General features: G+C 38.9%; 2 protein-coding genes across 2 annotated transcripts; both read left to right on the top strand.

The window, feature by feature from the left end:
• The first annotated feature begins 5 nt into the window (after positions 1 to 5).
• Positions 6 to 1766, top strand: LOC126410088 (cysteine-rich receptor-like protein kinase 10). Its single transcript, XM_050078013.1, has 4 exons — positions 6 to 297; positions 697 to 934; positions 1048 to 1195; positions 1373 to 1766. The coding sequence occupies exons 1-4, from the start codon at positions 24 to 26 to the stop codon at positions 1625 to 1627; spliced, it is 915 nt and encodes a 304-aa protein (XP_049933970.1). The 5' UTR covers positions 6 to 23; the 3' UTR covers positions 1628 to 1766.
• A 5913-nt stretch (positions 1767 to 7679) lies between these two features.
• Positions 7680 to 13151, top strand: LOC116254392 (putative leucine-rich repeat receptor-like serine/threonine-protein kinase At2g19230). Its single transcript, XM_031629771.2, has 8 exons — positions 7680 to 7814; positions 8230 to 8755; positions 9322 to 9797; positions 9879 to 10011; positions 10318 to 10386; positions 10594 to 10665; positions 11692 to 11760; positions 12708 to 13151. The coding sequence occupies exons 1-8, from the start codon at positions 7751 to 7753 to the stop codon at positions 12868 to 12870; spliced, it is 1572 nt and encodes a 523-aa protein (XP_031485631.1). The 5' UTR covers positions 7680 to 7750; the 3' UTR covers positions 12871 to 13151.
• The last annotated feature ends 1227 nt before the right edge of the window (positions 13152 to 14378 follow it).

Below are 14378 nucleotides of genomic sequence, written 5' to 3'. Positions count from 1 at the left end.
TTTTTTCTTTATTTCGATTTCTCATGTTTAGCTGCTTTCAAGTTAGTGCCAAAGAAGAGATGACATCTTTGTTCGTTGCTGGGCAGGGAAAATTGCCAAACGGACAGGAAATAGCAGTAAAAAGGCTTTCTGCGAACTCTGGACAGGGAGCAACAGAATTCAAGAATGAGGTGCTCCTGGCTGCAAAGCTCCAGCACAGGAACCTGGTTAGGATTCTCGGATGCTGTTTGGAAAGGCAAGAAAAGATGCTTATATATGAGTATGTGCCCAATAGCAGCCTCGACAAATTTCTCTTTGGTAAGCGTCTAGCTAAAAGCTATTAAACACAAATGTTTTCTTTCTATACTGCTTTCTCATGCCTAGCTAAAAGCTATTAAACAAAATTCTTTGTAAATGCTGTTCTTGGTAAGATTGAATCCAACTTTTCTTAGAGGGTTTAGAAAATTCTCTTTTAAAGGCCCAATCTGATCAGCTGTCATCAGACAGTCATGGTTCAAATTTCATGTGTGTAATTTTCTGTGGAACTGATCAAAATAATACACCATGGGTCTCTTTCTCCGTTCTCAAGTGTGTTCATATTTGGGTTTTCCAGTTCAAACTCGTCAAAAAGAAAAAAAAAATTGCTCTGTACTTCTCTTTTCTGCTTATGCCGCATTGCTGATTTCTGCTGCTTCAATCTTTAATGGGCATCCTCAGATCCAATAAAACGTGAGCTGCTGGATTGGCGGACAAGCATGAACATCATCACGGGAATAGCAAGAGGCCTTCTCTACCTTCATGAGGAATCTCAAACTAAGGTTATACACAGGGACTTGAAACCCAGCAACATCTTACTGGATGAAAGGATGAGTCCCAAGATCGCAGACTTTGGCATGGCAAGGATTTTTGGGTTGGATCAAACTGAAAGTAATACTAGCAGGATTGCTGGGACATAGTATCTCTCTGTCTCTTCCTCTTCCTTTTCTCTGCAAAATTTTTTAGACAAGGAATTCATGCCATCAACCTGATTGATAAGCATCAAATTCGTTTTATATCTTTAATATGCAGTGGGTACATGTCACCAGAGTATGCATTATATGGTGTAATCTCTGAGAAGTCAGACGTTTACAGCTTCGGAATCATTGTCTTGGAAATTTTGAGTGGGAAGAAAACTACTTTCAATCAATCAGATACTACCGAAGACCTTCTTGGCCAGGTAAGTACAATTATGCATAACTTGTAAAAAGTTCCTCTACTTATACCGTCTTTTATATGAAAGACAGTTATCAAGCATGATGATTTCGTCGAATCCTACACTGCATTGTCCACTTAATAAAACAGTAAATGACAGTTTCATGTGCAACACCTGAGATTCTTACACATGTTGCTGCAGAGCTGGAAACTTTGGAGAGACAACAGAGCACTGGAGTTGGTAAACTTCAAGTTGGCCACATCAAGCGAAAGAAATGAAGCATTGAGGTGCATTCATGTTGGCCTGCTATGCGTTCAGGAAGATCCAGCAGCAAGACCAACAATGTCCTTAATCCTTCACATGCTTAATAATGTCAACATGACATTTCCCCTGCCTTCTCCTCCAGCACTGTTTGGACAAAGCAGCTACGCGTCAAGCATTACAGCAACCAGATAGCACAAAGAGTTGGTCAACACCACGGACAAAAAAATGAGGTTGTGGTCAATGGGTTTTGAAGTTTCAACCTCATCGAGCATGATGACTGGCTTGATGTCAGGGGTGCATCGCAGTGAAATGGTTTATTTTCAAATGAAAAACAGTGACTGTTCCTTTTTATAGTAAGAAGATTTCTTGTTCATACCAAGACATGCTTGGGGTGTTGAATTCTTTTGGGCTGAACTTGTCCAGGATTTAACTGTTTGGTTCCCAAGACTTCTTGAACTTGAAAATAAACTACCTCTCTCTCTCTCTCTCTCGATGACAAGCAGTCGTCGACCTTATAGGGAAGATAGACGTCATACTATCTACCCAGAGCCAAAGGACCATGAAGGTTACATTCTGTTCCAAGTTTTTTATTTTTTTCTTTTTATAACAGTGATCATCTGAACGCTGAGCAGGGGAAGGTACACCCACTTGGAAGAGACAATCGTTTCTCAATTCCCCCACATGCCACCAGAATGAGACAACCCGTGTTCTAAACAGTTTATTATAATCATTAGAATGACTTTGAAATGATTTCCTAGCATAAGCTTATAAAAATATGGAGGTTTTGGTGCTTGTATTTAACAGTAATTGAGGTCCAGGTAGCAAAGCTGTCCTGATGGTCGTAATGTCTGCGAAGTCCTCTGTTCTTCCTTTCCCTTCTGTCAATCCACCGTCATCAAGAACTTGAAGAAATGTATTAGTCACCGATATTTGTGCTTTCTCCATTTCTTCAGCTAAGATCACACTGTAAGGTCTCCTGTTAACAGCTTCAGTAAGCTCCCCTCCCTTCTCATGGCCAACAGATCTGTGTCTACAATATAAACATGTTATCTGATCTCATGGTTCATGCGTTGGATGAAAGTGGAGAGAATTGAGAGTTTTATAATCATACCCAGGTAGACCCAAAACAAAGTTGATGGGCTGAATACCTAATCTGAAAGTATCTTGAACGGGTTAGTTTGGCAGCAGTAACAAACTTTTACTGTGGGCAGATTCATAAAGTAAGAGTTTATTACTATTACCAACAACCCTGAAGGGTCTTGTTTTCTGTCCAAAGATGTTATATCTTGCTTTGAGCTAGCTGTACATTGCTAACTGAAAGGACTACATAAAGAAAATAGCTTAAATATAAGTCATCTTTTCATGCATCTTAGGGATGGCTAGGTCCTTGACCTCGCACCGGCAAACCATTATGGTGAAGAACATGCTGGTGAAAAGGCTGTTTTGCTAACGTTTAACTTTTTACTCATTAAGACAGCTGTCGAACTATTATGGTAAAAAAGTAAGCATGCTGTTGGAAGGGCTTCGGTTATATCGCTGCAGGAGGATCGGCCTTCAACCTTTAATCAAGATAAATACCATACACAAACATGATAACAAAGCATGAGAAAAGAATAAGAATAGAAAGAAATTTAAGTGGAAGACGGCAATTTCATGGCCAGTTCAGCCTTCATAACTCAACATGAAGATCATATCTGTGGATGGGAAACTCCAACACACAAAGCAACGTGCAACGTCATTACAACGTGCAAAGGAATGAAGCCGATACGATAGGGGCAACCTTTTTTTTTCATGGTATTTTCCATTTCGTCAAATTCAAACCACAACTTTTCGGACTTTTTTTATCATTTTTATTAAGTTTAATGCTCAGTCAATTATACTGTTTAAAAGAAAGTCTGAAGTTTTTTATCCTTCTATTTGTCGTTTGTGAATAAAAGTTGTGTTGTTGTTTTATGAATCTATCTCATAGATTGGAGCAAATTCATCACAAACATGCTCTAATCTCATAGACTGAGGCAAATTCATCACAGACATGCTCTAATCTTTAGGGCAGATCGTTTGTTACGAGCACCAAACAGCCCCCTACGAAACAAAATCTGCTTTGAAGCCTTAAGGTGCTATTCCTACTGAGCTTGAGTGTCAAAGGCTTTCTCTTTTTCGTAACACTGAGAGTTGATGCTCCAGTAATTTAATAGGTACAGACGTCTGCCTACCAGCTCTCTTCCCAACAAGAGTGCCAACCCCCCTGAGCCGAGACTTTGGTTTGAATCTTTTTTACAAAACCACTTTAAAAGACTCTGACAGCAAATAGCCGTTGATTGACATTTGTTTAAGGCATAACCTTTGGTAGGTTGTTTTGGGCAATAGGGAGGGATGGTATTTTGCTAGGTATGCATAGTGTGTAATGACCAAAATATTCATAGATAAAGGAAAAAATGAGGGTCTTCAAAGGAATAAAAGAAGATATTACAAAAAAAGAAAAAGAAAGATTAAAAATACAACCCTCACCCTTAAGAGTAGTTGCGTGCACGCAACTTATATATGCCTTAAAAGGGCACATAGACATTTTTCTGTGTTTTTAAAAGAAACGTTTTTTGTAGTTTTTTTTACTTCTTTCGATTTTCATTTTTGTGTTTTTTTAATGTAAATTAAAGATATTTTTGCATTAACCATACTACTCATAAAATTCCATGTATTAGTATAGCCCATATAACCATGTCTATTAGTTTGATGGGTGCATATTTGTTGGGTACACCAGATATGCACACAACTCCTGGTATTAAAGACTCTGATCATACATCTCCATCCGTAACCAAAGGTTGGATATAATTGGAGCTCGGGCCGGCCTTACGATGAAGCAGGTATGGAAGTGGGTGTTTGGTTGTGCAAATGACTAAAGTAAGTAACCTTGATTAGAGAAATAGTCTCCCGGGGCCCCTTGTGAAGACAGCAATGAAAAGCACGATGTCACCGCCCACTAGCCCTCAGCTATGAGGGCAGATAGCATCCCGAGATTGATTTAATGTTTGAGATTTTTTTGATTTCATGATAAAAAGGAAAACGGTCGCTCGAAGAGTTGCACCCCCGTGCTGCATGACACGGTGCTCCTCTAGGCCAACTCAAAGTCTCCTGAGAGTCTATGTAACCAGTGAATGAGTTGGAGTCGAGTCATATATTGTTCAGTTCAAGTTTGAGTTGAGTTTTACGAGGCAAGCTTGAGCTTGGCTTGAGTCGCATATTTTTTCGCTGGAGTTCGAGTGGAGTTTTATGGGGCAAAATAGAGTTGAAGGTTGGGCTTCACTCGAAGCTCATGTCACTTTATTCATATATTTTTAAAATAAAAATAAAACATGTTAAAATTCATGAAAAAGTAAGAACATACCCCTGAAAGATAACAAATAAGGAAGACAAGAATGGAGCCAAGTTTAAACAAATTGAGCTCATGTAACTCGAACTCAACTCGTTTTTAATTTAAATTGAGCTCATGTAACTCGAACGCAACTCGTTTTTAATTTAAGTTTTAACTCAAGCTCGACTCAACAAGTTCAGCTTGAGTCAATTTTATAGAGGCAAGTTCTAATTCGAGCTTAAATTAGATCGGACTCATTGCGCCCCTTAGTAGCATTGACAGAGCAGACCCATGGTCCCGTAGTATGCGTCTGTCACTTTGGTGCTCACTGTTCTGTATAATAAAGCACCTTCACAAGTCTGGTGATCACATACTGCTGAACGTGTATAGTACAGGACTTCATTTGCCTTAGCAATGCAATTACGTGGATGCTTCTCTTTGAAGTTTTGGACTTCAATATTGCTGAACCAATCGCCAACTTGATCCATAAGTATAGTTCAGACTTCGTAAATACTTATACACCACTCTTCCATGGATTTTTAAATACGTAAAGGATTTCAACGCAGCCGCTTAGGATGAAAAGGATTTCATGGTGCACTCTATGCAGTGAAGGAAGGAAGGATATTTTAGTAATTTGTTAAAAAATGTCTTCCCTAATAGTTTCATTTTTTTCTTTTTCATTTTTGTTTTTACAAAAAGTTTTTTTTCAATATAAATTAAAAGTATTTTAATCATTAACCATACTCAACACAAAAATTTGTGCATTAATATGAGGCATATAACCAGGTGCGTCTTTCCATGCGATGGAATATATAAATTAAATTTTATAACAATCAAAGGCACTCATATATAAACAATTTGATTCAGGAGTGGACCTTAAATTTTGTTGAAGGTTGAAGTTGCAAATTTCACCTTTTGGAATTGCAAGGTGCATATACGCCTTTTGCGTGTATAGTTTACGTGCACTACACGGGATCCTCCTCGTTCGACTGAAGTGTATTTTGTGGAGGTGACGAGAGAGTTGCACTTACACTACACAGCTCATGACCTCTAAGGTAGGAAAATTTATAGGAAGTCTGCAGACTTCTTTTATGTGCAGTGGGTTATTAATCTCTTGTTCACTCCAAAGAATGCAACCACTGAATAGCTCTCTGATCGAACTTTGCCGTGTATACTAAAATTATTTCTCTCTTGATTGCAAGACTTTGTAAGTGGACGGGAGCATGCCCATACCTGAGTCTGAAAATTAGAATCTTAACGAAAAAGGAACTGATCAAGAATGCCAACTTTGCTTGATTTGCAATTTAGTCACTAGGTTGACAACTCTGCTCTTAATAAAAGGAAAGTCCAACTTGCGTTTTCTCTAGCTTTAACAATGACCCGAGCCAGAATTTCAAGTCACCACTAAAACTTACAGGTTTGGGGAACATGAATAAAATGAGGCACGGTTGACTTAAACTCGAGGTGGTTTGAGATGTGCATTTTTTATACACCATTATTCAAACTAATAACGGACTTGAATGGGGAAGCTTTGGGTACAGGGGCGGAGACAGGATTTTTTTTTATGGGCGGTCCAAACGGTTCAACTTCGGATCCAGGTAGGGCAAACTAAACCCAAATCTAAAAAAGACATTGCACAACTAAAAGTTTTAAATTTTTTCAATGTACTTTTTTTTCAATTAGTTGGGGTGGGGCCATGACCTAGGTGGGCCCCCTCTCTCTCCCCCCTTGTGTGGGTATATGGTCTGAGAAAGAGGGAGAATTGGTTGGCAGATTGAACAATACTAAACCCACCCAAATTTTCGATCATCTTAAATTAGAGATCTGAGGCTAATATAGATCATTGACAGTCTATCTTTGTTTGTGTTTCTAGGGCTTCACTTTTCCTTACGAATATTGCTCATTTTAACCCTTCTTTGTCTTTACTTATAATGGGTGTTTAAAATTCATGGATCTGATGTGGCATGTTTTTGTTGATGTAGTAAAAAATGGATGGTAAAATCCATGGTTTAACAAACTAAGGATCTTAAGTCAGTTTTTTTGAGAAAAAGTTAAAGTGAAGATTGAATAAGGGAGGTTTTGATTTTAAATCCACGGTTCTCAAGACCTAAAATTCAAGGCAATCAAACATCCCCAAGCAAAAAACATTAGTAATTTGAATGAAATGACACTACCATTGTCTTTTATGAAAAAAATTGTTTTCAAAGGGCATAACATAATTGGTCAGATGGGTGCGGGACTATGCATTAGCATTACTCTCATGGACCATAAGAAAATGGTTGCAAATCAAGCTGAAGATGCATTGATCCAGTAGCAGAGCTAGGACTGCTCACACCACCAACAAAATTTGTATTTATTTTTACATATTTTCACATAAATTTCTTATAATTATTTACTTATTTATATATGTTGTGTCCCCTCATAAATGAAAATTTTTATAAGACTTAGCCAAAAAATTCTAACTCCACCATTACATTGATCTTATCCGAGGCGTCAATGCTACCCTAATCGAGAATGTAAAATATTACAAAACTTTAGGAAGTCGTATCGTTGAACTTTTTCTCCCCGAAAATATAGCAATTTTTTTGCCTGCGCCAAAAGTTAGCTCCATTTTTTCATTTGAAAACTTGTTATGAAAGACTTCTAATTTTAACTTCTAGTGGCATGATAAATTAAGTTGAAAGTTTTTTTCATTTTCCCGCTTCTTTTGAGTCCATTCATACCGTTAAAGACCGCACGCAGAATGAAAGAAGAAAATTTCAAGCACAACTTTTATTATCCCTTAAAAAATTGAACGTGTTTTACCTGGTATAAAATTCCCACTTGTACAGACATATCAGCCCCCTCCTATATATCGATCTCATTGGAATGTGTGTTAAGCAAGAAGATATGAATAAGAGTGAGAATGCTATAAACCGCTTCATCATCATCGTCGTCTTCTTCTTAGTCTTCTCCTTCTTCAAACCATGGCCGCTTCTTCTGTGATTGGACTTTTATTTGCTTGCTTCATTACCTCTGCTTCTGCTACTTGTAAGTTTCAGTCGTGTTCTTACCCCACATCCTTTTTGCATGCCTAGGCCCCCTTGGCACACAACTGAACTGTCTTTTTTTGCGGTATCTTTCTTGTTTACTAAAAAGAAGTGCTCTTGTAGAAAGTTCTCTTTTTGTTCTTCTCTTCTTTCTGTGAGTGATGACTGTTATTTTCTTGTCAACGAATCAGTGGCAGCAAATTACATGACAATTGTAAGAAATAAGCTTAAATATTTTCTTAATTTTTTTTATATATTTTTCTTTAATTTTTGAAAAAGTAATTATTTTTGCGGATTCAGAATCTGGAGTTTCAGTGAATCGGCCAGAGCGATTGAATTTCTGATCTTCACTTGATAGTCCATGGTCATCGTCACTGCTCTGTCTTTAAAGCCAGTCTGTGCATTTGCATTCTCAGTCTTCCTAAGCATCGACTGCGGATCAAGCTCCAAATCCTACACGGACAACAACAACATCACATGGGTGAACGACGGCGCTTACGTTCGCACCGGGACAACCGGCACCGCCACCGTGCCGTTGAATCCGCCCATGGCGGCCCTCCGCTACTTCCCGGCAGGCAAGAAGAATTGCTACTCCATTTCCGGCGTGCCCAAGGGCAGCAAAGTACTCGTGCGGGCAACGTTTTACTACGGAAACTACGACGGATTGTCATCGCCGCCGGCGTTCGACCTTCAGTTCGACGGCAACCACTGGGTATCTGTGGAAACTAAACTGCGCGCCGTAATATTTGCAGAGACGATATACGCGACCAAGGGGGAGAATATCAGCATCTGTCTTGCTCGGACGAGGCCTGGGCACGTGCCCTTCATATCTTCTCTGGAGTTGAGGCTTCTAGACCCCCATGTGTACATCTACCACGACTTCACCTCGTCTGCTCTGATCACGATGAGCCGGTGGGCCTTTGGGTTATCAGATGTTGTGAGGTAAGTGAAGGATCTGGTTACCACCAGACATCGTTAATGCCCATTAATGGCTACGGAATCTCAGCTCACATTCAACGTCCTACATTTTCGATAAAATTGAGTCAATTTTCACCTGCTCTCTCAGCAAAATTGGCTATGAAAAGATACTTATGAATTAAAGAAATGAAATCTTATTTGAAGGCAAATATAGAGGGGAATTAGGTAATCAACTCCTAACGTACTCATTTGTTGCCCCAAAATATGGCACCCAACACAGTGAAGTTTTTTAGAAAAGTGAAAAATATCAAAATGACGAACTTTGCCTGATTTGCAATTTTCTCACTGAGCTGCCAACTATGTTTAATTTGTTTAAGACTAGCTGACATAGCTAGAAAGTTTTTCTTCTCTGTGTGTTTGGGTTAGAAGATAGAGAGACCTTGTGGCTTAATCAACAAACTGATCATCTAATCTCCATGTCCAACTAGCGAGTACTCTGAAGACTATGAAACAAGAATGGGAGCGAGAAATCATTGGTTCCATGAAAATTAGAAGCTACCATCTAAAAGGTAAGAATCTTGTTTTGGCAGGTATCCAGATGACAATCCGTCTGACCGTCTTTGGTTGCCTGTTCTCGACGGCAAAGGCTTCACCAACCTAACCAACAGCGCGAGCAACATCAATATAAGCCTCTACGACGACCCCCCTGCAGCCATTTTCGCACACGCAGTAACACCAAATGAAACTGATCTATCCTTAATTGAAATGCCTACGCCCACCGGATCCGCAGCTGCCTCTTTTTACTTCACCCTCTACTTCTCTGAAGTCGGACGGAATCTTACCCGATCTTTTCACATTGTCTTGGACAAGAAAATCATCTCGCCTGAGCCCATCGTCCCTCCATATGGGCGTGCCGTTGAATTCAACTGCACGAACTGCTTCATGTCCCCGAATTCTACCCTTCAGTTGGTTCGGACGAATGGCTCTGCCCTCCCTCCTCTCATCAACGGCTTTGAGCTCTACAAGATCAGCCCGCAACTTTCCAGTGGAACATATGCCACTGATGGTATCTCTCTCTCTTTCTCTCTCTCTCTCTCTCTCTCTCTCTCTCTCTCACTCACTTCTTCTGCATGTGGGTGGCATTCAGTGACGGCGTTGATTCAACTTCAGAGCCACTACGAGCAGCTGCAGCCATGGACTGGGGATCCTTGCCTTCCATTGGGATTCAACTGGGAATGGGTCACCTGCAGCACCAGCCAGCCGCCTCGAATTACTGCATTGTATGTAGTACAGGGTACCCTGTTTTATATATATATATATATATATATATATATATATATATATATATATATATATATATATATATATATATATATGTGTGTGTGTGTGTGTGTGTGTGTGTGTGTGTGAAGAGTGTATTGAAGATGTTTATATTTGGGCACACCTTTTATGCTGAAACTTAAATATGAGCAGCAACTTTTCATACTTCAATAGCTCTTTAACATCATGGGCTCTCCACAGCAGATGATCTCAGACTTATTATGTGAGAATTGCTAAATTGAAGACAATACTGGCTTTGATTGCAGGTACCTGTCAGGATTGGGACTGAATGGCAGCCCCTTTAACTTCAGTGCCTTAAGTGCTCTTCAGAAAATGTGAGTTGACATCTGATTTTTTATATTGATCATCTTGGTGCCATTAATTTCAGTGCCGTAAAACCATGTTTGACACCCTGTCACCGGAACAAATTCTGTGTGACTTGTTTGTGTCCTTAGTTCAGGTTTTATCATGGTTTTGGCATCATCTAAACTGGTGATTGTTCGTCTATATTTTTCCTGATAGAGATATGGTTTGTTTGGCAGTGATTTGCACAACAACAGCCTAAGCGGACCAATTCCTGACTTCTTTGGCAAGTTTTCTTCATTGACGGAGTTGTAAGTGAATCCTTCTCGTTTTTAAGATCACTCGTGCATCTAGCGTATGACCTTGGAGGCCAAAGGATAAATTGATTGAAGTATTTATTTATTGATGGTGCCGAATGTTAGGTGTGCTTTAAACAAGATCAAGAATTTTTTGTGTTGTATTGGCATCAAAATTTTATTGTATTATTTCAATTTTGACAGTAATTTTCAAGTTATAGTTAAATAGATCACTTTGTATAAATACAACCTGCTGCTTTGTTATTCTTTAAACACCCTTAATTACTGGACTATGCAGACAGAATTTTTCATAACAGTATAATACCAGAATATTGTTTGTGTGGGTGCCCATACATATATATATATATATATATATATATATATACATATATATGTATATAGATGGATGGATATCAAAAACAAATAAAAGTGTATACAAAAACAATTGTCATGTGAGTTAGCGGTTTAATCTTCGATAATGGAATGCCTGGAACAGAACTCACTGTGTTTGGAACATGTGCTCTGTCCACAAATCAGACTCGGAGCAGTTTATTTGAAAAAGCCTTTTCTGATATCTGAAAGCTTTTTTTTGTTTTACTTCAAATGAGTATTCAACGAGCATGTATGAAACCAGGGAATAGTGCAAGGTTATGAAGGTAAGATCTTAGCACAAATTTTGACATTGTCACTCTGCAGTCTGCACCCTAAGTTTTTCCATAACATTTCCTGGTAAGCATGGTGAGCAGGATCCACCATATGGGACTTACATTTTAAGTAGCATGCCCCATTAAGTGCTTGAATCCTCAGAGGATCCATAGTCGTATTTATTAGAAAAAATATTCTGCTATGCAGATAGAGCGTGACATGTCTCTCTCTCTCTCTCTCTCTCTCTGTGTGTGTGTGTGTGTGTGTGTGTGTGTATTGCACAAGTGACTGGGAATGTCAATATTTGCTGGCAAATACAACTGAATAGAGGTTCATGATGCAGTCTTCAACTTATGACTCCTGTTTCTTCTTAAGGATAAATTGTGTTTGTTGCAGGAACCTGGCAGATAACAACTTCAGTGGAATCACACCACCTTCACTACGTAGGCCCTCTTTGAAGCTAAAGTGAGTGATAGGCACATTCTCAGGGAGTTTGCATTACATCAATCAGTTTTTTGACTTAGTAATGTGAACAATGAACATTGTTATGACATGCTCATTTCCCTTGTGAATATATTGTCATCAGTACATTGACAAGCTTGTCAGGTAGAGCAGTAAAATGAGCCAAATAAGCTAAACAGGGCACGTTCAACCTCAGTTCGTTAGTTTTCACCTCAGTTCATTAGTTTTAGAACTCAACTCACATTCATCATGAGATTATTCCAATTCATTTGACAATGAACATAGCTTGTTTGAGCTTGTTTCATGAACTGTTTAATTCATATAACAAGCCAAGCTTGAGTGCTGGAGCTTGTGGTGTGTTCCATTCAATGGTCATGAGATTGGAAAAGTTCAAAGTAATCTTGAAATTTTGGGATGATTTTTTTTGCCCATGAACTGACATAACTCATTTGTCTAATGATCCTATTCCAGCTAAATTTGAACAAACACTACCAGTTTATGCTCCGTTAACCAGTTTACCTGAGTTGGCTCATACTAGCTCAGTTACTTGTTGAACCAAGTTCGGATTAGTATAGTACTAACTGAATCAATTCAAGCCAGGAGACACTTAATTCAATGACCAGCTAGCCTTACACTCAAGGCATGTATTCCCTGATGCATGTTGTATAAAGCACGAGGTGATCTGACAGGATGCAACATGAAATTCTGAATTATTTTCACTCTAAGTGTTCTAACCTTGTGGTTTATTGACCCCAAGAGGGGCCACCCATGGGGCTACCTGGTCAGTTTTGACAAGAAAATCACTGGCTTTGGGATATTTGTTCTTTGCAACTTTGCCGTTAAAACTCATAAAACTTTGTCAAGTTACTATTGTCAATCTAATCTTCCAAATTACTCTTTACGTTCACTTCTACTCATTAACTTAACCTTATTGCTTGTACTCATGGCAGCATTTCTGGCAACGCATATTTAGATGTCTCTGAGAAATCAAGCAATGGGACTAGGAACCACACGGACCAGAATTCAGGGGGTAACCTATATTGGAAAAGGAGCAGTACAAGTGTTTTAGCGTGGACTGTGCTCACTTTCTTCCTCATGCTCATCTTTCTCTGAATGACATATACTCCTGTCCTGTTTGTGCTTCTGGTTTCTTACAACTCTGTTAGGTGCCTTTTTCTGCAATAAAATTTGTATCTTTGTTGCCTTCCCATTATCTCCACATTTATGAACCATGCGCATTATCATGTTCCTCTTTAATCTTCAGTTTTAGATTGTGAAGAATCGAATCAGTCATCCCTCACTCCCTTCATGGCTGTAAATGGTGACCACAGTGGACCACAATCAGTTTATTGCTTTTATTTTGTTTTTTTTTCTCTATGGTTGTTGTCTATATAAAGGCCTTGTATCCAAATGTTCTAGTATGTGGAAAAGAATGGACGTCTTCTACTTTCTATATTACTCGTGTGTGCAGTTTTGTTACTTCTGTTAAATACTCGTGTGCAGGAAACAGAGAACGGCATTGTGCATTCTTTTGCTTTCCTTCTCTTTTGCATTATTTTTCTGCTGTGAACATTTGCAAGAATAAGAGAAGAAACAGGGCTCCTGTGGGACTTCTTCATTCACAAGAAGTGAAGATTGGTCCTATTCTAAGTTAATAGTTTCATGAAGATACCCAGAACCCATTTGATTCTGTTATGCAGGACGCCAGGAACAAGGTATCCGGTTCCTGGCATGTCAGAAACAGGAAAAACAAACGCAGCCCTGGGAGTGGCCGAGTGCGTTTGACTCAGGACATATGGGTGGGACACATGCTTCACACAAAATGGGGCAGATGCAGGTGTGGCAGTGTGGGCAATTGCTCACACAGATCCCATAAAAAGAACTTACTTTTATATTGACACCTCAAAGCAATTTTTTTCATTTATATGTGGATGCCCTTAAAAATTAAAAATTCATCACTAGTGCTTTTTAGTAAAAAAAATTCTGGTTATGTTGTTATTCCTGCGTTATCAAATTAAGGGTGGGCATTGGGCCAGGGGCTGTCGGGCTTTCAGGCCCTTGGCGAGGGCCTGGGCTCGATAATTTTTTTTATTTTTTTGTTATTTTATATATATATATATATCTATACATATATATATATATATATATATAATATATTAAATTTTTTAAAACTAAAACCCAGCCCAGGCCAGGCCGGAGCTGAATGAGGTCGGGTCCGGTCAGCCAAAATGAGTGTCGGCACGATGCCCACCCCTATTCAAAAATGCTGGAGAATGCATTCCATCAGATGCCGAAGAGACGGCAAATCTTTTTGTGATATGGACCAAAAATAAAATGTATTTTGTTGGTTACGGATTTTTAAGTGTGGGTTTGATAATCATTCAAACACATATGTGAAAAAACATCACGTTCTTGTTTAAGAAAATGTATTGTGATTACAAGTACCGCTTTCAAATCTATTAATTATTGTACATTACATTTTATTAAGATTATATATTCCCGAAACATTGTGTTGTAAACGTACAATGCTCCTCTCATTGACCGAGATCTTGTAATAAAAGCACTCTTTTTGCCATTCCCAGTAAAGGAAGTACCCATCCTTGTGCTCCAAACTCAAGGTG

The sequence above is a fragment of the Nymphaea colorata genome, chromosome 5 (assembly GCF_008831285.2).
Source record: "Nymphaea colorata isolate Beijing-Zhang1983 chromosome 5, ASM883128v2, whole genome shotgun sequence".
Taxonomy (NCBI): Eukaryota; Viridiplantae; Streptophyta; class Magnoliopsida; order Nymphaeales; family Nymphaeaceae; genus Nymphaea; species Nymphaea colorata.
Note: the sequence above shows the minus strand (reverse complement) of the source record. Positions and strands in the feature narration are given on the sequence as shown.

What these genes read in the sequence shown, in the direction of transcription:
- LOC116254392 (XM_031629771.2), top strand. Translation starts at nt 7,751, where the DNA reads ATGGCCGCTTCTTCTGTGATTGGACTTTTATTTGCTTGCTTCATTACC. An exon ending in TACCTCTGCTTCTGCTACTT is followed by an intron (nt 7,815 to 8,229) that starts GTAAGTTTCAGT and finishes TTGCATTCTCAG; the next exon opens with TCTTCCTAAGCATCGACTGC. An exon ending in CCGCCTCGAATTACTGCATT is followed by an intron (nt 10,012 to 10,317) that starts GTATGTAGTACA and finishes CTTTGATTGCAG; the next exon opens with GTACCTGTCAGGATTGGGAC.
- LOC126410088 (XM_050078013.1), top strand. Translation starts at nt 24, where the DNA reads ATGTTTAGCTGCTTTCAAGTTAGTGCCAAAGAAGAGATGACATCTTTG. An exon ending in CCTCGACAAATTTCTCTTTG is followed by an intron (nt 298 to 696) that starts GTAAGCGTCTAG and finishes GGGCATCCTCAG; the next exon opens with ATCCAATAAAACGTGAGCTG. An exon ending in CCGAAGACCTTCTTGGCCAG is followed by an intron (nt 1,196 to 1,372) that starts GTAAGTACAATT and finishes ATGTTGCTGCAG; the next exon opens with AGCTGGAAACTTTGGAGAGA.